Below are 23,373 nucleotides of genomic sequence, written 5' to 3'. Positions count from 1 at the left end.
GTTTAGCAGAAGAAAGTGTCCTCTGGAGAAGTTGAGACTTAGTCAGAGGTGCCTGTAATAAGGAAGACAACTCGAGAAGAACACCCAGCTGAAATACTTCTGGTGTCATCACACACAGCGTTTGGATTTCTGTGTGTGAAAGAGAGGACAGAGCGAGAGAAGAAGAAGAAAGAGCAGAAGAGGAAGACTGAGAGGAGAACGAGGGCTTGAATTAAAAGGAGAAAAAATTAAGAGTGGGCTGTCACCACGAGCGTCTGTGTGGCATCATGTTTATTTGTAGACTAAATTGGGCTGAGTTTGCAATGCACACTTGTCGAATCAGCAAACATCTGCCTCCCACTACACTTCCACACATATACTAACACACACACACACACACACACACACACACACACACACCAGGGAGTTGATTGGAGGAACCCTTTGATAGATAAGAAGAGAAGATATGATCTGGATTCTGGCAAAAGAATTCAGTGTTTTTTCCAGCCTAATGAGTTTCCTGCACACACACACACACACACGCACACAACAAGTGAACACATTGACACACACACACACACACACACACACACACACACACACACATACCACCCTGCGCCTCACTCCCAATACATCCAAATTACACACAGCAAACAAAATGCTGATGGTAGTTAATGAGGCAGATGCCTCTGAGTACGAGACAGAAAGAGGAAGAGAGACCGATGGAAAGAGCTTAGCTCGGGGCAATGAAACAGGCAGCTTCTGTCAAATAATGAGACACTGACAACACATTTAGCAGGTAGCCTTTTGTGATGATGCATCACATGCTGTGCTCTACTCGACAAAGTGATAGAATGGCATCTGGTCTTGTAGGAAATAACTGCTTGCACAGGGTAGATGAACTCACTTTCAGACATCAGAGCAGGGTGTCTCTATGGATGACAGTGTCAGTCGGTTCAGTCTGAAATATCTCAACAACTATTGGATGGATTGACAAAAAAAGAGTTTTACAAACATTCATGTTCCCCAGAGGATGACACCTAATAACTTTGTTGATCCCCTGACTTTTTCTGTACTACCACGATGAGGCTATCATGTGTGGCTATTGGATGGATTGCTATGCACTTTTGCACAAACCTTCATGTGCCCCTCAAGATGAATTACGTCAACTTTGGTGAACCTCTGACTTTTCCTCTACAGCCAGAAACAGGTCAAAAAGTTGCCCATGACTTTTGTGACCAAATACTTGCAAAACTAATGACATTCAAATCATACCGTGTTGTTGTGTTCAATTCTAAGTAGCAAATGTTAGCATGCTAACACACTAAACTACAATGGTGGATATCGTACATGTTACACCTGCTAAACATCATCAAGTTAGCATTGTCATTCGCACAGGTTAGCATTGCAACGTTAGCATTTAGTTCAAAGCATTGCTATGACTAAGTGCAGCCTCGCAGAGCCGCTAGCATGACTGCAGACGTTTGAAAAGCTTTTTACATTTGCATTCCCCGCCACAGAGCAGGGCCTGTAGGTGTTCCAAATTGTTATAAAAGGGATCAACCATAGGGATAAAAAGGGCACCGTTTAGTGGCTGAATCCACATTGTCCGATGGTAGAGTGAGCAGTAGTAATTTTAACCCTAAAAGACACGCTTGTTATATTGAGGAGGGCAGATCAAATTGAATCTTTCTGTCTCCGTATCTCAGTGGGAGGTGATTGTGGGTTTTTGTCCCCAGATTAGGGCGGGTATAGAGATGGCTAATCCTGCCCGCTTCTCCATGTAGGAGTGGCAGTGGGGTGTCTTTGCTGCGCGGCCAGCCGTAATCTAATGGGTGTGAGATTGGTCTTTGTGCACGGGCACGCTCACTCACACACAGCCGGAGACACACAGCACAAAGTCTAGATTTGTTTCAGGATTAAAGGCACCACCTCAATGACTGACATAATGCCACAGGCATTCCCACGGTAACCCTCCTGAGGTTGTCTGTATGTGAGTATGTGTGTGTGTGTGTGTGTGTGTGTGTGTGTGTGTGTGTGTGTGTGTGTGTGTGTGTGTGTGTGTGCGTGTGTGTGTGTAGCTGTGTAGCTGTGTTTCTCTGTACTGCTGATGAGAAATACTTTGAGAAAAGGAAGCAGAAAGAGCACAGAAAATGGGAACACACACACACACACACACACACACACACACACACACACACACACACACACACAGAGTACTCAGCCCCACTAGAGAAGCAGCTGTCCAGGTTGGCAGGCCATGTCCCTCTCATTATGCTGGCCAGTCACTCGTGTCCTGCTCTCTCTCTCCTGCTGCTGCTGTTGGACAGGTAGCATCTGACACACATTAGTCTGCTATTAATGACTTCTGCTGCAGCCATTATCACACACTTAGGGAGAAACATCCCCAGGGTGCCATTTTTGCAGTGACATGCATTATGTCTCCAAAATCATCCAATTTTCCAAAGGTTCTGCAAGCAAAGCATTGTCGTGTCTTCAGGATTGCACTGCTACGCTTAGATCATTCTCCCGTTTCGTCTCTTGTTTTACATTTGCATATGATGGTACCTCAAGTCCAGGATGTCTGTGAGAGTTGCTCTCAGAGGTGACTCTTGAGGAATGTGGGGTTTGGCTGATGGACCTCCCACATCAGATTCATTGTTTAGCCATGATCCCAAAGGGAATACCACTGTGATTAACATTAATCCTACAAGTCTGTGCACAAACAACTCAAATACCATCTAAGGATCTCCAACATCAACAGCAGGTGTTGCAGACCTTTCCTCTCTTCCTCACAATCTAGTTCAGTGTTTGACATTGTATCTATCCAGCTTTAGGGTTGAGTAGGTCCATAGAATAATATTGCGTACAACAGTTATGGTCAGGTGACAATCCTCTCCTCATTTATTTCCCTCCTTTCAAATCTTGCTGTGGTCACTGTGTCAAAGGGGATCCCAGAGGATCAAGCATTCGCTATTCACTACCAAGAAAATGTGTGCGCAGTCAAGGTGCCATTGATGAAGACATTGAATCATAAACTTCTAATTAATTGCTGAAGATTGTAGTTTATGCTCCATGCCTTGAAGCACAGAGAACAAGCAATACAACAAAACAATGGCTCTCAGCAGGAAGGAATGAACTCCATAGATAAGCATAATAAGCAAATAATAGGCATTGATAAATCAATGAAAGTTAAGTAGTAAAGAAGATAATTAACTCATCTAAAGGGAACTGAGTTCCCTCGACATGACCATCATACTATCTCCACTGAATCAGACTGACAGACCAGACAGAGCGGACATAATCATGTAATAGTTCCAGCAAGAAGGAATCATCTACTCCACTTTATTTATTTTAAGATGAGGTGGATGAATGATTCTTAAAAAACGAGTCATTGTCAGAGAATATCACTGATTTAGAGACATGGTACTACACAGACAGGAATACCATCACTGGTGTTTGGACTGAAAACTAAATCCACTCACACTGTGTATGCATGCATGTGCTTCTGTGTGTTCAGTGCATTCATCCGTGTCATCCAATTTCAATATTTTGGCGAAAAACCACCACAGCTCTGCAAACCGCCAGGTTTGATAAACCTCCACAAAAGCACCATGGCTGAATTTATTTACCATTTCATCATAAAGAGCTTCAGGTCAGTGAAAGGCCCACGAGCAAGAGAGACTGATTGAAAAGAGATGGGTAGAGGTAAAGGACAGGCAGCACACCAGCAGGGAAAGTTGTGTCCTTCATCAGCCCTCCATACCTCTACACCTCCATCTCATTAAGGATGGATAGATGATCAATAGGAGAGAAGCAGTAGAAGGGGATTAGGATTAGAAATCGATGGCTTTGTTTTCTTCAGCCTGCCAAAGATAAACACTGCCTTAAGACACTGACAACGCAACACAGAGACTTTTATGGCTTTTCATCTGTGTGTGAGAGTGCACGGCGTTCACTCTGTGTGTACAGACTGACATCTGTTTGCAGCTTCTCACGCTGAGTTAAAAAGAGACACTTCGATCCCTTCATGAGATTGGGAGAAGGGGGGATGGGCTCTGATCCTATGAGGTGGTAGAATCTACTGCTGTGAAATGCAACCAAGACCCTGTTGATGTGTTGTAGACTGCTTTGCTCTGTATTCTGGTTGATATGCACATGTTGACTTGTGTGTGGGAGATGCAGGTTATCTATTACAGATCACAGGTTGACTGCTGGTTCACACCAAGTCACAGTTTTCTCAGAGAAAAACTGGAGATGATTAATGGAGAGATAGTATATGCTTGCTGAAAAGAGAAGTGATGCTCCTGAAACCCTGAGTGGGCTGTAAGGAGTGAGGCAAGGCATTCTGGGTAGGTGAGGCTTCACCTCCCACACAGAGATTCAAAAACATACCCCCTGCTTTGATCTCTTTCTGCTCTCTCTCTCTCTCTCTTGCTCGCTCCTCTTCCCTGTCTCTTCTATTCACACACACACACACACACACACACACACACACACACACACACACACACACACACACACACACACACACACACACACACACACACACACACACACACTCTCTCTCGCCCTGTTTGTTGTGGCTTTCGCCCCTCTCTCCTTTGAAAGAACAAAGGCATTTGTTCATGTGTCCTGCAGATGAAAGCTCAGCTTTGCGATGGCTCATTTCTCCCCAGGTACAGATGCCGCCGCTCCATGATTTTTCTTAAGAAATCTTTTAAAATGAGAACTTTAGAACTCTCTCTTTATGCTCATTTGTATTTTTCTGCCTCCTTACTTTTTGTTAAGCTTTTTTGTGTGCTTCTTTATGATAATGATACTGTTCAAAGTCACAGGTGTCTGATGCCTATCCCAGCATGCACTGAAGGGCAGTAAGCAGGGGGAGGAGCAGAAACATCAAAAAGACATTCATATCTCTGAGTCTTCAATCCATCTGACATGCACGAGTATGTACTGTGAGAGGTAACAAGTGCAGCCTCAAGTGGACGCTGGGAGAAAATGCCAACTCCATCCAGAATGTATTGTGCAGATCTGCTGCCACCATGAAACCCTGGTTTCCCATCAGCACTTAAAGAATAAGGATAATGATGTTTCATATTTTTGTTATTGTAAACAAATCTCATAAAATAAATTTCCTCAGACAGTTGGTCATTTGTTGGGGACTATTTTTAGCTGCTGATTATTACACATTTGATGCTCTAGTGAGTATTCATGGCAGCAAGAATTCGAGAGCAATCTCTGACATTGGCTATCGGTCTGACGACAATAAGCTGCGGGGTAAGGGCCAATATATCCGGGGGTCCGGTGTAGCCAGCTAATACACGGGCCAGTCATTGTTTACAGTCCGGTTAGCAATTTAAGACATGAGAATGGAATTGGAGTTGAGAGACGACGTCTCTAAACAGATATCTGCATATGAATGCATGCAGAGGGAACTGAGGAGGCAGGAGAAGAAACTAAATAATGTTTGTTTTCAGAAGTAGAAGGACAAAAAGAGCGGGTAAACCAAGGAGAAGCACAATTTCCTTCCAGGACAATTGGCCAGGTGGCTGCTGATCCTTGTCCATCAGACATTCCATCATGGCCCGACATGGTTGACTTGTCACCCTCAGTGATATTCACAACTCTGGCTTACACATAAAGCACACGCATGCACACAGCCTGTGTACCTGCATACCTGTGCACACGCAGAAGAATACAGTGAACACTGTAATGTCTTCTTAGGGAGACAGCAGATCATGTTTTCTCTTACTTGATTGTTCTAATTTCACTTCTGTTCTACTTGGTCTGTGTGTGAGTGTATGTATTTATATAAAGAGAGAGAGTCTGTATTACTGCAGCTCGCCAGCTTAGATCCCAACGGGCTATTTCGGTTGAACCCATATTGATCCATGTGTGTTTTATTCCAATGTATTTTTATCAGCAAAGCCTGCGCAGATAAATAAAATGCCAACCCCGCTAAAGCAATCAAGATTTCATATCGTTATATTTGCGTGTGTTAAAATGTCAGTGTGATGTGGAGGTTGAGGTATGAGGCTTTAAATATGAGCTTCCCTTTTATGGACCATCATAAATACAATGAAAAGAATTATGGCCTATGGACAGCTCACATACTGGAATATGTCTTTGTGCAATATAACCAGGGTTCCTACACATTTTCCATTTCAACATTCCAGACTTTTCCAGACTTAGATTTCCAGAATTCTCTGTAATTTATTAAGACCATACTCAAAATCTGAGTACCAGCTAGATGTTCAATATGTAAATAATATTCAAATCCAACTGTTAACATATATGTTACATTCAGACAATACATGCTATTTTTGTTGCCAAATGATTGCCAGAAGATTGTAGCTAGCTCATACAGTACACTCATAAAAAGTCATATTTTCTTTTTTTAAAAAGTTAGAAAATAATTATTAAAAAATCGTAAAGTCATAGTATATAAGGTCCAAATAAAAGTCAGAAAGATTAATATAATAGTATGTCATAAACAAATCATAAAACAAATGTTACATTCAGAGTATGCAGGCTCTAATGTTGCCAAATAATTGGCAAATGAATTAACACCAAACCCAGACAAGTTAAACGTGTATATATATATATATATATATATATATATATATATATATATATACGTATACGTATACGTATATATATATATATATATATATATATATATACGTATACGTATACGTATATATATATATATATATATATATATACGTATACGTATATATATATATATATACGTATACGTATATATATATATATATATATATATATATATATATATATATATATATATATATATATATATATATATATATATATACGTATACGTATACGTATATATATATATATATATATATATATATATATATATGTTAAATGTATATGTATACTTTTATATATATATATAAGTTAAACGTGTATATATATATATATACACGATCAGAAGGGATGTTCATGTAGCAGGAAACTAGGAAAGACAACAGAAGTGCATTGACTTTGCGTCGCACACCTCAGGCCTCTTCTTGTCTTGCTTTTGACGGCATGAAGCTCTCTCCGGCCTGCTCTCTCCCACACAGTAGTAGAAGTTGTGACTGTGCTGGTTGCTTGCTCCAAACACCATGAAAAACCCTTTGCTTGATCAATGATCAATATATTTTTAGAAATGTTAAACTTTATAGCCTACATTAGAAAAGAGAATAGGGGCAATAGTCTGGAAACACAAATACTCTCCATACTCTCTCTTGCCTTTTTCCCGAACTTATCCAGACACAGAAATGACAAAAAATCTAATTCCATACTTTTCAATACGTTTCCATACTGCGTAGGAACCCTGTTTAATTTTACAGTACAACCAAGTCTTACATTTTCAAGTAGCGCAAAACTGATATTTCACACAAGTTGTTTCTTTCGGAGACGCTGTGCTGCCATCTAGTGGACCAATTATGCAAATAACATTTTATACCTAAATCATATTCTCCTTTTCAGCTGGTTCATGAATCTGGATATTTCACAAAAATATAGAAGGACCACATACTTTTTTACACAATATAATATTATTTTATTTTACACAGTGATCAGCTACAAACACTGTTGCCTACAAACCGGCAGGTTAACTTCAGCAGACTCAAATAACACAGTAATATGTTACAGCAGTGCTTATCGACAGTCAGGAAGTCTAATTATGGTCAATGTTGTTGCAACAAGTATCACCATGTATGGAAGAGGGGAAGTACTGTCTGTGGCAACAGTTGATTTATTTTCTTACCAAACTGTAAAGAAATCTGAGGTTTCAGTTTAGCTCAGTTGGTTCAGACTATTTCCTTTTCCTCACACAGCCAACATGCTTATAGCTGGTTCAGACATTCATGGCCATAACAACAAATGGAAGTTACACCTTTTGACGATTTTTTGACAAATAGACAGGACCAAAAACATGTCTCCCAATCACACATCAATATGCATGCAAACACATGCACACACAGAGACATAAGGGCACGAACAGACTTACATGCATGTGCTTAAGCACACACACAGTTTATTTACAATTTACAAAATATAATTTAATTGTTTTTTCTTGAACTCTTGATTTTAAATCCTGAAAAGGTGAAAGCATACTTTGCATCTTTATCTTTTTTTAGTTGTTTTGAAGTGATTACATGTGACCAAAATATCAAAAACAGTTATGAAATGAAATGAGTTTGTCAATAAGGCATTTAAAACACAACCATTCATTGTCAGATCGAAGTTTCTCAAGTGGACGCCGCTGGAAAAACAGAACACTGTGCATACACAGCACACAAAACATGAACTGTGTTTGTACAGTAATTGATGACAAAAATAACAAAACGTAATATGATTTCAGCCACATGAACATTGATAAAGTGCTAAAATAAAATATACAGCTTTGACATGCCCCTAGTGAAAAATAAATGCATGAATACACTCTGAAGTAGTTATGCATTAATCAGAAAGAGAAATCAATAACACATATGCCCATATTGCATAGCCAGAGCTGGCACAGTGCCGTGTGACTCATGAACAATAAAAGCCTCCCCAGCCGACAGCAGGGCTGCAACAATACCTGATTAACAGCCACCATTCACAGTGCCACTCAGCTGATTATATCATGTGATTTAACCTTAATTATCTGCTTGATGTCACTCAGATTGTTCAGGAAATAAATGCTTTATGATTATTATTTTTTGCATAATATTTTGATTGTGGTAAGTTTGTTTTAAATGTACGCGAGTGTATTGTTGAATACTTGAATGCTTCTAAGTTCATTCCTTTAGTCTCTGTTGGCAAAGCAAGCTCCCACATGCAGCTCGGGCAATTAGCATGAATGCCCATAGTGTCCTGTAGGCTTTGTTATTAAAAGCTCTCAGCTTCTGTATATGAAGACAGCCTCTGGCTCCACCCATCACTTCTGTCTCCACTGTGAGTTACTGGAAGAGCAGAGAGACAAATAAAGAGGGAGGGAAATAGAGGATGAATAAGTCAGACGCTAACAAATACTATATATCCATTCTGTGAATTAATGGTAAACAATGAACGAGCTGTGCACTTACTGTCTCACTCTCCCCATCCGAGTCCTTTCTGGACTCCGAGCCGTAGTGCAGAGGAGAGTACACCCAGCCCCGATCCTCCTGATTCTGCTGTTATTCATTAACAACCATCCGAGGGGAGCAGAAGAAGAGAGGAGACAAGAGGAGACAAATGAGAGGGGAGTCGGGGAAAGACACAATTATAAAGACATTCGCCGAACATGGAATACTTTAAAGCTGCCCGGAGTAATTTTTCACTTTGTGCTCACGGTCAGTCTATGATTGCTGTTTAGAGGACACTTGGCTAAAGGTAATCTACAGGGCCTCAATTAGAAAGGGAAGATATAATCTGAGTATTCTATTAGTGTAATTTCCCTTTAAAGACCCGAAAATCACATTTTCTCAATCAGCACCTCATTATGATGTTTTGGGATATTCACTAAACACACAACAGATTTGGTTATTTCACATCACAAATGTCTTCATTTATAATTTGCTATATATATATATATATATAAATATAATTTCTAAATTGGAAACAGGTGATGTCACACACTTCTGTGCACTAATCAGAGTTTACTAAATCTGATGATAGCTTGGGGGGTTTGTTTGGTTATGTTGCTCATCTGATCCAACCACACCCACACAGTCGTGATAAAGCACGTTACTCTTAATAAATTATTTTTAAGTCATGGATATTTAATGTTGTATAATATACTTGAAATCATATTTTCAGGGGCTTTAAAATGTAAAAAAAGTTTTAAAAAAAAAAGTGATTTCCAACATCATAAAGGAAGATTTCATTCTATCCAAGCACTGACAACACTAATCCGCTTGTCAGCTCCCCACGTGCTACCTGAGTGCTGCAGGGAAGAAGCTTGAGGGAATCACTAAAAGCACAAAGCCAATACAAGCTAACTACAGTTAAGTAACTGCAGGCCCAAGATCCTCAAACATAGAAGTTACCGTTGCCTAAAGATGCATGCTCCATTTAAATGCACATGATGGCCCTTCAGAAGCTGCCGTAATCAAAATGCAATATCTTTTTTGCAGACTTTAACACTTAGTAAGTGATGTGAAATGCACTGTAGCTTTACTTTCCAGTGCTTCTGAAGATCCATAAGCAGCTGTGCGATGGTACGTGGAACAAATGACTCTAACTACTTTGCTAGTGACTTACATTGTAACTTGAGCTAGAGTTTAGCTTACGACGGCCAAGAACTGGAGAGTACACCCAATATCTGCCATCTGCATACTGATAGATGGATGGACACACACGCAGATGAACACACAAATGCAGATAATGTTTGCACAGGAAAATAAAGGGAATGGAATGAATTATTACACAATGGGGGAGAGAAATGAGAGAAGATGTGAGATGAGAGAAGCAGGAGAGAAAGGAAATAAAGTGGAACATGGAGAATGAATGCTATAATATAAAAGATATTCGAAAGAAAGAGAGAGCATTATGGAGAGCCGTGTTGGCACTGACAGGACGCATGAATGCAGATCGACAGATATGAATACATCATGCTGTGCAGTAAAGACAACCCCACTGTTTTGCTGATACATTCAAAAGCATGGACTATGAAAATATGCATTTTGAACAGCGAGAACGACCCCATAGTACGTGCACACTGCAACACTCACAGTCCCCCCTCACCATCATAATTCTACCACGCTGTCCTGACTGAGCCACTGCAAGAGACCCAGTAGATCAAAGAAAAACAGAAGAAGGAAAATGATCTTTACTCTCTGTAAGAGGGCAACAAAACAAAACCGAAGAGGCTTTTCTCCAGTGAGCTGACCAGTTGATAAGTGCACTGATACATTCGAGCCAGTTCAAATCATTTCCCACGGTTACACAGAAAGCCTCTTCAAAATAGATGAAGATTGTATGTCTTATTTTGTCTGTATTCAAGGCTCATGGCAGTTCAACTTCCAGCTCTTTTTGTTTTGTAACTAGGCTTATTATCCAATCTTTTACATCCTCAGCCCAAAAAAAACAACCCCAAGGCAAATACTGATGTGGACTTACAAAGTAGATGTCAGACACCTGCAACTCCCCGTCCAATGAGTTGTGGCTGCTGGACACAGACAGCTGATTGCATGGTGCTCGCGGCGCCTGCTGAGTCACCTGGGGGCTCGGAGGGAGGGAGGAGGGAGGGGTCGAGGGGAGCTGGTGGGAGGAGCTCTTGGGGGAGGAGTGAGAGGATGCAGGGCAGATGGGAGTAAATGCTGAGCCAGGTGGGAGGGTGGAGGTGTTTGGAGCTGAAGTGAGAAGCGTGGATTGCACAGTCGGAGAAGAAAGAGTGGAAGACTGAGCAGCGGCGGGAGAGGTGAGCGGTTTGGTGGATGGACAGATGGATGAAGCGAGAGTGGAGGATGACTGGTCATCTGGTTGAGCAGCGGAGGAGGATGACACAAAGGAAGGAGGAAGGGTGGAGGAGGAAAATGTCAAAGATGGACTAATAGAGGGAGATGTGGAGGAAGCAATGGCATGGGGCTGATGATCAGGTGACAGACTGGGAGAGGTCATTTCTGTCATCTGTGTGAGCTCCGTGCTCGTTGGGATTTTACTGTATGAAGACAAAGAACACTGTTAAAATACTGTTACACAGGCAGCCATGTATTGGACGTTGGACTCGTATCTCTTTACTGTATAGATTGCGTACCTGAGCTCCACCTCCACTGTAATGGTGTCCTGCTTTTCCCCATAGACTTCAACTACCTCTCTCTGTGACCTGGGAGTACACGGGAAGATACACGGGATGGGGTGGAATAGTCAAAAGAAATTACGCTTATCTCTTTTCCTAATCACATTTACTTTCAAAGATGTGAAGGAGACTTCATAAGGGCTTAGGAAAAGACAAGCCAAGAGAATCCGACTGCACTTAGTGAACGCAATTATGCGACAGCAGATGTTTTTTTTTGTGTGTTTATTTATAACACATAGAAAATGAGAATGTTGTACAATTCAAGGAAGGATTCCTGTCCAATATAGAATCACAACTCCTTAGAAGAAAAGTGTACAATTAAACAGCGATGACGGATGTTATTGACTGCCAGATGGTGCGTTGATTCATATGTTACTTCTGCAAGGCATTGTGGGACGCATTATCACCTTTTCTTTCGTTGATGATGGTCGAGTGTACCCTATGCTAAAGGAGATGAGAAAGGAAGCATTGAAGCTCTTATCAACCATTTAGATACTTTATGTCCGGGTCATTCCACACAGGAAGTAAACCTTCCTAAGCAGTAAAGACTATTCAGCCACAGCCAGGGTGGGGTTTCAGTAGGTAAAGACACAATACTTTCATTGTAGATGCATATTCATGCAATTATTCTCACCTGGCCACACTTGGAGAAAGCATTTGTCTCCTGTAGCGTGGGTGCTCTGGTGTATCGAAGGGGGTGGTGGGCAAGGAGTTGTTAGAGGAGAGGGTGGTGGCGATAGAAGCTGTGGTAGCATCTTCAAAGGAAGGAGGAGTGCAGGGCGGCTCTCTCCCTGATGTGCAGAATTAAATAAGAAATATAAATAGACAGCATTGTATATGCAAGAGATAAAAATATACTACAAAAACAGAATGTAAACAAAGGCAGACCTAATCACATTAAATATAAGTATGTGTAACAGAGTTCTTCAAATGTACTTTGAAGTTCACTGCCATCTAAATGTACACGTGCACAGTGTTCTGCACACAAAGCTGTGCATGTGATCAGGTTTGGATTGCTTGCATGAATCTTTCTTTATATGATCACATTCAGTTCATTTCTTACCCCCATTATGTGTTGATGTGGGCAGTAAATAATGCCTGGCCCTAAACCTTACATTATGTTTTTCTAAATGAATGTATCAATTAATATTTAGTATTGATTTGTTTGACTTTGATTGTGCTGCTACTATACTGCTGCTGACTAGCATTCCTCCACATGGATCAATAGAGGCTAACTTCCTTTCATTTAAAGAGTAAATGGAGCTCTCAGCTTTAGAGAATTAAAACTAATAGTGTGCCAAGTTCAGAAAGACACAATGCACCAAGGGAAAACCGGTACTCACAAGTTCACTCTTCATTTTCTACTACAGTAGTTTATTCCAGCAGCATTAGTATGAAGCATTACGCATTTCCTCGATGATGAAGGTTACTGCCACATGGCTAAATAATCTTATGCTACTGGGTTTATGTGTTTGGTATTAGGCATCCTACTTCACTTGGAATAAAAGAAGGACAGCTTTTAATGAACCCTGTGTGTAACATGTCAGGTCTGTATATCTTTGTGGACTAATAAGAGTTTACAGGAAGTAATCTACCGTTGTCCTCCAGCATGGGGAAGCTGCGAGCTCCTCGTAGGTTTTCCAAGTTGTCCAGGTTTTCCTGCCTTTCGTCACCAAGTGAGGGACGCTGCCCAGATGAACCCGTTCCAGCGCTGGACTTGGACATGGAGAAAGCCCCTCGTCCTTTCTTGGAGGGTGACGATCGCAATGCTGTGAATGCAGGGGAAAGTTTACATGCACTGTCATCCAACATAACACACTACAGGAGTATGTGGATATGTGTGAACTCACAGCTGCTCTTCTTAAAGACGATGGTGCTACAGAATTTGTAGAACCTCTCAGCATAGAAACCAGGTCTGTGAACTGACACTGTGTCCTGCGGAGCAATTAAAAAAAAGAAATGCAGTTTCAACGATGTTTCATACGTATTGCCAATGAATGTGCTTAACCTTTTACATAAGAGACAGACCACAAAGATTCGTGTTGTTTGGATACGGAATATTACAACAGAAAGCTGCTCACCCCATCATGGATGAGGGACTTCCAAGAGTGCTCCAGTTTCTTGATCATCCTGTCCGACGAGACAATTGAATTATTTAGTTAAACTCATTCCGTGACTTGAGTGGTTACCTGGCAACCCAGAATCAGAGGCTACAGTCCCACATGTGCATTTTAGGATCTGTTTTTTTTGTTGTCCAGATGAAAGCTGGTATGTGTCTCCTCCATAAGTATATTCATTAAAAACAACATTACATGTCTGGGATTGCTTTTCCCCGGGATCTCTGTCCATCTTTTAGTATTCCTTGTAGACACATGACGCCTGGATTACTGTCAGCCTGAACCTAATCATTTAATGACTTTGAAGCAAGAGAAAAGTCCTCGTCATTTTAAGTGTCCTGAAGTGTCCGATGAAAGGCAGACTGAAATGACAAGTGCAACCTTACGCAGTACATCACACTGAGGAGGCAGTAGCGGTTTAGGGTGATATGTAGAGCACTTTGAACATCAATATACCTTTATTAAATTGACTTTGATACTTTGCTTTTTTCATTAGCATGAACATTTGATCAATTAGGCTCTAGCTGTTTGTGTGTCTTTTTAAATGTCTCATAGATCCTGATGCTTAGTGTTGCAAGGACGATGTTACAGCTTGTGCCCTTACAGAGTCCATTTTCTTTAGGTTTACTTAAGAATATAAATGTATGGAAAACATTTGGCAGTGGGGGAACTATGAACGTTCTGTTTATGCTGGAAGAACAGCAACCTGGTAAATATCCCAGAAGGTCTGGCCTTGTGGCACTTAGTTTGAGATGCAATGTCAACTCTGAAACAACAGATTGTGGTTTTTCTTGTGAATGTTTCTGTCTTCTTCTACATATGTATCATGTCACCTTTAACGTTTTGTTGCCTACCTGTAGGACTGCAGGATGTCAATGATTCCAACGAACAGCAGGAGGCTCTCTCCTTTACTACCCACAGCTGGAATACCCCCCATACTGCAGACAGAGAGGAGAACATTACCACCATGTGTAAATGTGATGTGATGAAAGGTCAAACATCATAAAACGGTGACTTACGTGTCGTCGTGCTCCAGCGTGTCCCTGCATGTGGAGCCTCCCTGTATAGACTCCATGGCGGTGGAATACAAGGCTCTCTGAGCTGCGCGCTTCTTTTCATCCCCGCCTCCTGTAGGTGAGCCCTGAGACTGGCACTCTCGCTCTGCTTGGGTCTTGTTGTGGACCCCCAGCAGCAAACTGTAGTCCATAATCTTAAAACTTTCCAGAACCTGACGTGAAACACATATGTGAAATTCTGAGGTATTTTACAACCTTTATTTAATGTATGGATTTGATTTTACAGCCTGGCAAAGAATGAACATATACATTAAAAAAACATAAGCTACTTTCTCTCCCTTCTCTTCTTCAACTACTGAGACAGTCAAACAGTCAATGTGTGGTTGTCTGTGCTGCTTTGTTAAAGTTAAATAACACAGAACACTTTACATCTACATTACAAAATACTGTTCATCCACCCCTCTCTCCTCTTGCTCACCAGACAGTCTCTCTGCAGAGTTTTGACCAGAGCGCTGTATGTGTCCTGGTCCATGGTGAGGCCTTCAGGAACGTCATTCAAAAAGTCCAGGTCTTTAAAAGTGGGTTTGGACTTCTCTCTTTCCTTCTTAGATGCTCGCCTCTTGTATGTGGAGCCCTTCAGATCAAACTTGAGGTGCATGCGTACAGAGCGCGGCAAAATATTGTTCATCACAACAACTCTGATGTTCTTACCCCCACACTGGACGCAGTAGAGGCCAAAAAACTTTGGCAGCAAAGTCCGAGGGTTCTGGTTTAAGTTCTGGAGAGGGGATTAATGCAGCAGACATAAGGAAAGAGACAGGGAGAATTCAATTAATAAGACATGTCATGTGTTTCAGTACCATGCAGCTACTAGACAGCGCAATCCATCCACAGGCCTCAACCTACTCTTGTGTGTCTCCACTGGTTGTATGCTTAACCTATTAAGGAGTACTTAGCCCAGGTCTCGGTCAGGCACAAGCTATCAGCTTTGACAAAGTCACCTGCTGACGTCACTGCCGACCGGGCACAACCCCAGGGGGAGAGATAAAGATGACCAGAAGTCTCAGGTGCTGCGTTGCTCTTAAGCATGCACACATGTACACAAACACCCCACGTCAACACACACCCACACACACATCTATGAATAGATACAATATTACAAAACCTGTGGCAAGGTTTCAATTTTCCAATTCCTTTTTTGCTATTTGAATTATTCTTGCTAAATATTAGTATACAAGTTTCAGTAAGCCAACTTTTTAGTAAAAATAAAAGTGTGTATACTACATACTGAATTGTACAAACTGACAGTATGTAATATGTCATAATAACATACATATTAGAAGGCTAACTAAGGCTATTACATTGATTCTGATGAGGGAGGGGTTTGATTTTGCTTACCATATAGTATCCAGGAAGGAGTTTCTGCAGAAACTCCGCCTCTTTATGCTGCACAGTTTTGATGATGAACTCGTCATCGCGGGTCACGTAGAAGATGGAGCCACTAGCTCCTGGATTTGTCAACTCGATCAGTGGCTCATTACACAGAGAATACTAGACAGAGCACAGACACAGAGGAACAAACACAGATTTCAATGTGAACATCAAAGCCTAACAAACGGATTAACAATCTCTAAAAAGTCTGCTTCAAAATACAAAAGTCACCAAAGCAGACTTTATTCATTTTGAAGTGTACTCTGCCTGTTTTAAAGGAACAGTTGGTTCATTTGGTAACGGTCTTTGATAATGTCCTTTTATGTGAGATGTTCATCTTAACACTACACGAGTACCGCAGGGCTGCATCGCACTGTTAATGTTGGATCCAATGGAGCTTTCAAATAGCCAACCAAGTCTACTACATCCACCCACTCACATGGCATTGCTCACCAGTGGTGAAAAGGGAACTTTATTTTAAAGTGCAAGTGTGTGTCAACACTATTGAGTACAAAAAGTCGTTATGGGTGTGGCGAAGAATTACACATGTAGAGGAGTGTAAACTTTACTTTATGACATTTACACCTTAATGCAGTCTTAGTATCTACAGTGAAATTAATCACTTAACTGTGGACACGTTGCTTACACCCACTTCTTGTTGGCGCTGAATATCATGTGCACCAGCAGGAAATATATTAAAGTGAGGCGAACCATATTAAACTGCATATGTAGCTCAGCAACAGCATTAGTGGGCTTACATTTACACTGACCGTTTTACAGTGATTTGGAGCCATTAAGACTGTAAATAGTTAAATCAGTAACAACACAAAGTAATAAAGTTAAAGTAATTCAATTTTCTAAGGTTTAGTGAACACAACGCAATTATAATGATACTCCACTCGTCTAACACAAACACAAACACTGACCGTGTGCTGCTACTACTTTTAAAAAATAAAGCTTTAGTCTGCTAATCTCCCACTGGCACTGGTAGAACGTGAGCTTAAACATGCAGCCGTGTGTGTGCGTGTGTGTGTGTGTGTGTGTGTGTGTGTGTGTGTGTGTGTGTGTGTGTGTGTGTGTGTGTGTGTGTGTGTGTGTGTGTGTGTGTGTGTGTGTGTGTGTGTGTGTGTGTGGCCGTTAAGTGTTCATTCTGGTAGCGGCCTGATGTGTAATCTTTTAAAAGTACACTCAGAGGGAACTTCACATAAATCTATTTATAAATCTAATTTTAGTCAGCGATAACGCTGTTTTTACTTCGGCTCTGGTTCATTTAATAATGAATTAAACAGTTTCTTTCACTCCAGTATACATCAAAACATATATATTTACATATGCAATGCACAAACAACCTTTGTTTTTGTAGTAATAGACAGGGGGATTGTAATAGCTGTTTGAAATATATAATACCCACCTACACTGCCTGAGTACGGCTCTAGTCTAACCATATAATTATTATTATGGACTGGCAGGTGTTGACTGTTCAACAATATGACCATTAGTTAGGTGTTCTCAGGCAAACAATTATGATGTGTAAATATTGACTTCCCTGCTGATGCTCTACGCAACAGAAAACATTTCACGTGCTCAGCACTTTACAGGATAAGACATTCACATACTGTGCATCAGAGGAAATACAATCTCACCAGGTAGTCATCTGGGCGGATCCCAAACAGCTCTCGGAAGTATCGGAAGGCCACAGGGGCGTAGGTTTTAAACCTAAAATCTGGGTAGTGGTGGGCTGGAGTGAGGTTACTGCCTTCACTGTATGAAGCAGGATGGGACCAACAGGAAGAGTAAAAGAAGATAAAAGATTATATTAGATACCCGCCACATACATGCACATAAAACACACACCTTTGCTCATACGAACGCACCCGGGGAAGAAAATGCTTTCCACAACATAAAAGTCCTGCATCAGCACATCTCTCTCCGGCTTGGAGCTGAGGTTGCCCACAGTGTATCCAATACCAAGCTGGATGGACCCTTGCAAAGCAGAGGAGGTGGTCTGGAGGCGAGGAACAAATAAAAGAACAACTGAGTAAGGTGTGGGTGGAACGTAGTTGATGAAATCGTGATGCAAAGCAAACCTACACGCAGTATTTAAGATAAAGAATAAAAACAAATAGAGATACTGATGAAGCGGGGAAGCCTACCTTCTTGTATGTTGTCTCTCCAGAGGCATCCACCCTCCTGTGGCCAATCTTTTTCTCATGGGCTGGGCCTACTCCAAATGGGGACGGCATCTGTCACAAGGAAAGGAAATTGGAATTCGGGATATACTGTAGCCTAGGTAACGCACATATTGTATATTGTCCAGCGTGAGGTGTGGAGTTTAACCATGCAGCAAACCAATACGGATAAAAAAGGGGAAAGGGAAGAAGAAAGCAACAGCGACAGGTGAGACAGACGGGTGTATAGTGTGAAGTAGCCTCTCACCTCTGTTATCTGAGCCTTCTTGGCTGAATCTGTGGACAGAGACAGAGAGAGTCGGGAGGAATAGGTTGAGAAGTGTCCACTTCAGTACATTATTCAGCGTTATTTAGCAATTCATGATTTAATAGCGAATACCAACTCACACTGGGTTTGAGGATTGTTACCCATATACATGTAGGCCATCATAAAGAGTACATGAACACAATCAACTCAACCTTTCATAAGGGCATACATTAACATGTTTATTTATTTACTTAACATTTATTTACCCAAGCTAAGTTTTAAGTTAACCCCTCCAGCAACAACACAAACATAAAAACTGTAGATAAATGATTTTAAAGATAAATGTATGATGTTCAAACATCTAGATGTAATATCTGATCTATTTGACCATCCAAATATCTTCAAGTGCACAAAGACATTGGAAATTTGAACATATATGATTTCATGACACAGGAAAACACTTTGGTGGCGTTATTTTTTTCTACATCCCCCAGCTCAGGCTACTCATTTTATCTTATTGTTTATTTAAAAGTGAAAGTGCACAGTACATTTAGTGCACCAAATACAGCTAAAAGCTCATTCTGAAACTTAAATACACAACTTTATCAACTAAATAAATTGGTGGTCAACTCACCAGCGAGGAAGTTCAGTGCCTACAGGTTACCAATTGTTTGATAATCCAGAAAGACATGCAGCTAAATTCCTGTCACAACCGAAACCTGACATTCAGGAGTCAGACCACAGCAAAGTGCAGTCAGTGTTGGCTATTCCTGGATGAGTGAGATTTGCACACACAAGGTAAAAACTCTATTGGATTGACTTCTTCCCTAATCTGAGTGCTGTCATTGGCCAAGGTCTCCTGATCACAAAGCAGGCCAATCACGCATGAGGGTTAGGAAGAATCTTTCCCACTGACATAAAGGAAGCGACTGGGCTGTGTATGCATGTGTCGGTGTATAAAAGAGAAAGTGAGAGCAGGAAAGCAGGGATTAAATTGAAAAAGAGACCGTTCATACTTCACAATACTACTTGGTTTAATGTCATCATGCTTAAATTCAGGTCATGTGAGGGTAAAGATTAAGCAAGTGCAGCTGACAGAGAACGGATAATGAATCTTTAAGCCACGTTAAAGTACAGCACACACACTGTAGCAAAGTGTGCCATCACTAAGGCATGACAGAACACAATAATAGTTCATATACAGTAAAATACATAATAGTATTGTCTTGTTGTTGGGGGGTCAGTACATGCAAAATGAAAGAATCATACAATTGGTATTCTTAAAATTTCAAACTAACATGCAGCATATTTGATTAAAAATCCTGACTGTTTAGGTACTATGGTCCTCTGGAATCGTGAACATGTGCACCACTACTCTGACTCTTACAACTGCATTCATACTGGGCTGCTTCCTAAAATCACATACTTTTTTCTTTTTGTTGTTATATGTTCATTATAACATTGCACCTTGAATTTATACTACATCCCCTGTGCAAAGGATTGTGGGTCATAAAAGCCAGAAAAGTATAGTGACCTGCAAACTGCAAACTGCAAACTCATACCAGAGTCAGTAGGACATCCTGATACTTTTGGCATACTGTATTTCACTTACTATGTTGGGGCATACTAAATGTTATGTTAGTATGGTTACTGTAATGCACAGTTAAGAGTCTACAGCTACACTAGCGGTGTGAGGTTGCACCTATAGCCACAGCGATGCTACATGCTAACATCAGCATGCACAAATGCTTTCAATGACAATGCTAACATGTTGATGTTTAGCAGGTACAATGTTTGCCATGTGAACCATCTTAGTTTAGAATGTTAGCACACTAACATGTACTAATTAGCGCTAAAGTCAAAGTACAGTTGAGGCTGATGGAAATGTCATTAGTTGTGCAGGTTATTTTGTTATTGGACAAATCTAAATGTTGACATGAAGGGGAAACACATTTATTAAAGTTTATCATGAGGGAAACATATCTGTACTAAATGTCATGGCAATCCATCTAATAGTTATTGAGACATTTCATTCAAAACCATAAATGTGAACCTCATGGTGGCGCTAGAGGAAAAGTTAGAAGATCACCAACGTCATTACAATTTATCCTCTGGGCATTGTGAATGTCTGTACTACATTTAATTAGTTTTTGGGGCATTGGAACAAACCTTATAAAAGGGATGGACAAATTACACTGGACCAATTGTGCAAAAAATGTCAGCATGCAACTTTACAAATAAAATAAGTGTATCCTCATAATTTCACTGATTTCCTCTTTTTCACACAGCTGGTCACACCTGTAACCCTAGAGATTAACACTGCATCAAACCCTGTCAGGCACAACAATATGAAGGAGTATCCTGGGACAGGCGCACACACACACACAGAGTCTCTGTGGGATTAGGGTCAAGCCAGAATAATGTGCCACTGAGCTGCAAGCAACAAACACATTGTAGCATTTCTGATTACTATGTGGGAAACAGGCTTCCTGTAAAACGTTTTTTTCTTTTTTACGTGCCTGTGTTAAAACACATTTACTGAAAGTTTATTTAGATATTCTTGTAATGAAACATTTTGTGTAAATGTTAAGAAATGTATGCCTTAAAGCCTGTGTGTGTGTGTGTGTGTGTGTGTGTGTGTGTGTGTGTGTGTGTGTGTGTGTGTGTGTGTGTGTGTGTGTGTGTGTGTGTGTCATTGTAAAGAGGATTAGATCTCTCCCTTATCATCTGAGAAAGTGGCGGCCAGTTGCTGCATGGGACATTAAAGTGACATTAAACACAGGGGTAGATTTTTATGCCCCAAGGCTCTGCACACAAATATAATCTGGCGGATTTAATAATAATCATGTGTGCACAAACATCCAACGTAACTGCGTCTATGTGAGCATGCACATGCAATGGCGGCCTTGTTGGACCTGCTAAACTGATGAGGAGCCCATCTTCTTTCCTTCATTAACATTTGCACGTAAATATCATAAACCTGTCATGCATGTTGTGTCGTATTTATAGCCATCACATCCACAACGATGCTTCAAATTGATACGCACAAGGGATTAGTGTGTGGTTTATGTTATAATTCCATATCAGATTATGTAAAGCACTCTTCAGATTTAGCTAGAAGAGGAAGCGAGAGATGGAAAGAATTATGAAGACAGATAGAGGTTGAGAACAGCAAAATGACTGTGTGCAGGTATCATACACAGGTACAGCATCTCTTTATGATGCTGTACAGTGTGTGTAACATTCAGCAGCTGGTCTAATGGGTCTGTGTGTACACGTCCCTAATGTGCAGCTTGTGTGTGCCAGCCTGCAGTGAGCCACTGACACCATGGGCCATTTACAACAGAGCAGCAGTGACTTGAATCTTGACACTGTTATCTAACCAAGCGATTTATTATTCATTTCCTCAGCTTAGGTTCCTCTAACTAACATTTTCTGTATCTGCTTTCGTGGCAAAAATAAAATAAATTGGGTAGTCCGGTCTTTTAAGTCAATGTGCCTAGCTACATGAAGACACCATTAAATGGTAGGATGCTGCCCACTTATATCTAACTTCTATCACCAGTGCACCTGCTGTCACCGGTAGCTGGGTTTGAATAGGACCCCCAACATGATGGCATTATTTGAGTGACAGTAAATGACAGAATATACGAACCGGTGTCCTCCAGGTCAAGCTGTAGACAGAGGCCGGCGGATGCTTCCTCACTCGTCCTCCCGTCATCCCCGGTTTCCGCAGTCTTTCCGTCCATCTCCCAGACGGTTGCTGACGACGTCGCGCAGCCGTATCCTTCCTCAAGGAGAACAAGATGAGGAGGTATGCGCTTCGAAACAATGTAGAAATCCTGTCATTTCACCGTCGTCAATATTTACTACTACAATTACATAACTCCAGGGATGTGCATGCGTCGCTGTGTAGAGGTAAACGCAGCGACACGTTCAGCGCCAGCGGTGCTGATCATCTCTGCCGCTACTGTGCGTCATTCTCACGCAACGGTTGATGCGCGTGCCGCTACAGCATCATCTTACTAAGCTGCCAAAAGTAACCATCATTGTGGAAGTGTCAAATAACGTCGGCTGTTATGGTACCTCTGGGAAAGGAGAAGCCATTTTTGACATTTTAATTGTTGGCCTACATTTATTAAGGTTATGCATATAGAGGGGGCGACCAACAACGGAGTAAGGAAATCATTTTTCATGAAGCAAACATTATGAAATTCTTCGTCAATTTGTTTTTAGCATGTAACATTTTCCATCCATTGTTTTCCTTACAGTGTAGCAGTCTGATAAAGTAGGCCTAATTCACAACCTACATTTACATGCTATAAATTCAATGTTATTAACCTAACCTATTTTAGTCAGTGCACACCACTGGTTAGCTTTAACATGGAAACAAATAAAATGTCAACAGGCAAACATTCAACCTATTTGGAGAACAGTTTCCAATACATGAATAATTCATTAATATTAACTTTGGTTTAAATGTACTAGTTCTTTTGCGGAAACGTAATTTCCCCTTGAATTAGTTTCTCGGAAACCCTGGGAAATGATTAGGATAGCCTTGTATTACAGGCTCTTAAAACAGCTTTAGGATATAGTAGATAATTAAATAAAAATA

The 23,373-nt window shown here is 40.9% G+C and overlaps 1 protein-coding gene across 1 annotated transcript; it reads right to left on the bottom strand.

Moving 5' to 3' along the window:
* Positions 1-7,441: 7,441 nt before the first annotated feature.
* On the bottom strand, positions 7,442-22,704 carry LOC115022893 (phosphatidylinositol 4-phosphate 5-kinase type-1 gamma-like). The gene is made up of 17 exons (XM_029454003.1): positions 22,414-22,704; positions 18,759-18,787; positions 18,476-18,565; positions 18,197-18,327; positions 17,966-18,083; positions 16,290-16,442; positions 15,370-15,669; positions 14,895-15,103; positions 14,730-14,813; positions 13,840-13,888; positions 13,609-13,693; positions 13,354-13,527; positions 12,393-12,549; positions 11,717-11,785; positions 11,080-11,620; positions 9,066-9,152; positions 7,442-8,942 (listed from the first exon to the last, which is right to left on the bottom strand). Exons 1-17 carry the CDS (start codon positions 22,505-22,507, stop codon positions 8,940-8,942), a joined length of 2,373 nt encoding a protein of 790 aa, XP_029309863.1. The 5' UTR covers positions 22,508-22,704; the 3' UTR covers positions 7,442-8,939.
* Positions 22,705-23,373: the final 669 nt, after the last annotated feature.

This window comes from Cottoperca gobio, chromosome 17, assembly GCF_900634415.1.
Source record: "Cottoperca gobio chromosome 17, fCotGob3.1, whole genome shotgun sequence".
Classification (NCBI taxonomy): domain Eukaryota; kingdom Metazoa; phylum Chordata; class Actinopteri; order Perciformes; family Bovichtidae; genus Cottoperca; species Cottoperca gobio.
Note: the sequence above shows the minus strand (reverse complement) of the source record. Positions and strands in the feature narration are given on the sequence as shown.

Coding starts and splice junctions, on each gene's coding strand:
- LOC115022893 (XM_029454003.1), bottom strand. CDS start 22,507: ATGGACGGAAAGACTGCGGAAACCGGGGATGACGGGAGGACGAGTGAG. Junction 13,889..14,729: donor GACATCCTGCAGTCCTACAG/GTAGGCAACAAA, acceptor CTCGTCGGACAG/GATGATCAAGAAACTGGAGC. Junction 13,694..13,839: donor AGTCCCTCATCCATGATGGG/GTGAGCAGCTTT, acceptor ATTGCTCCGCAG/GACACAGTGTCAGTTCACAG.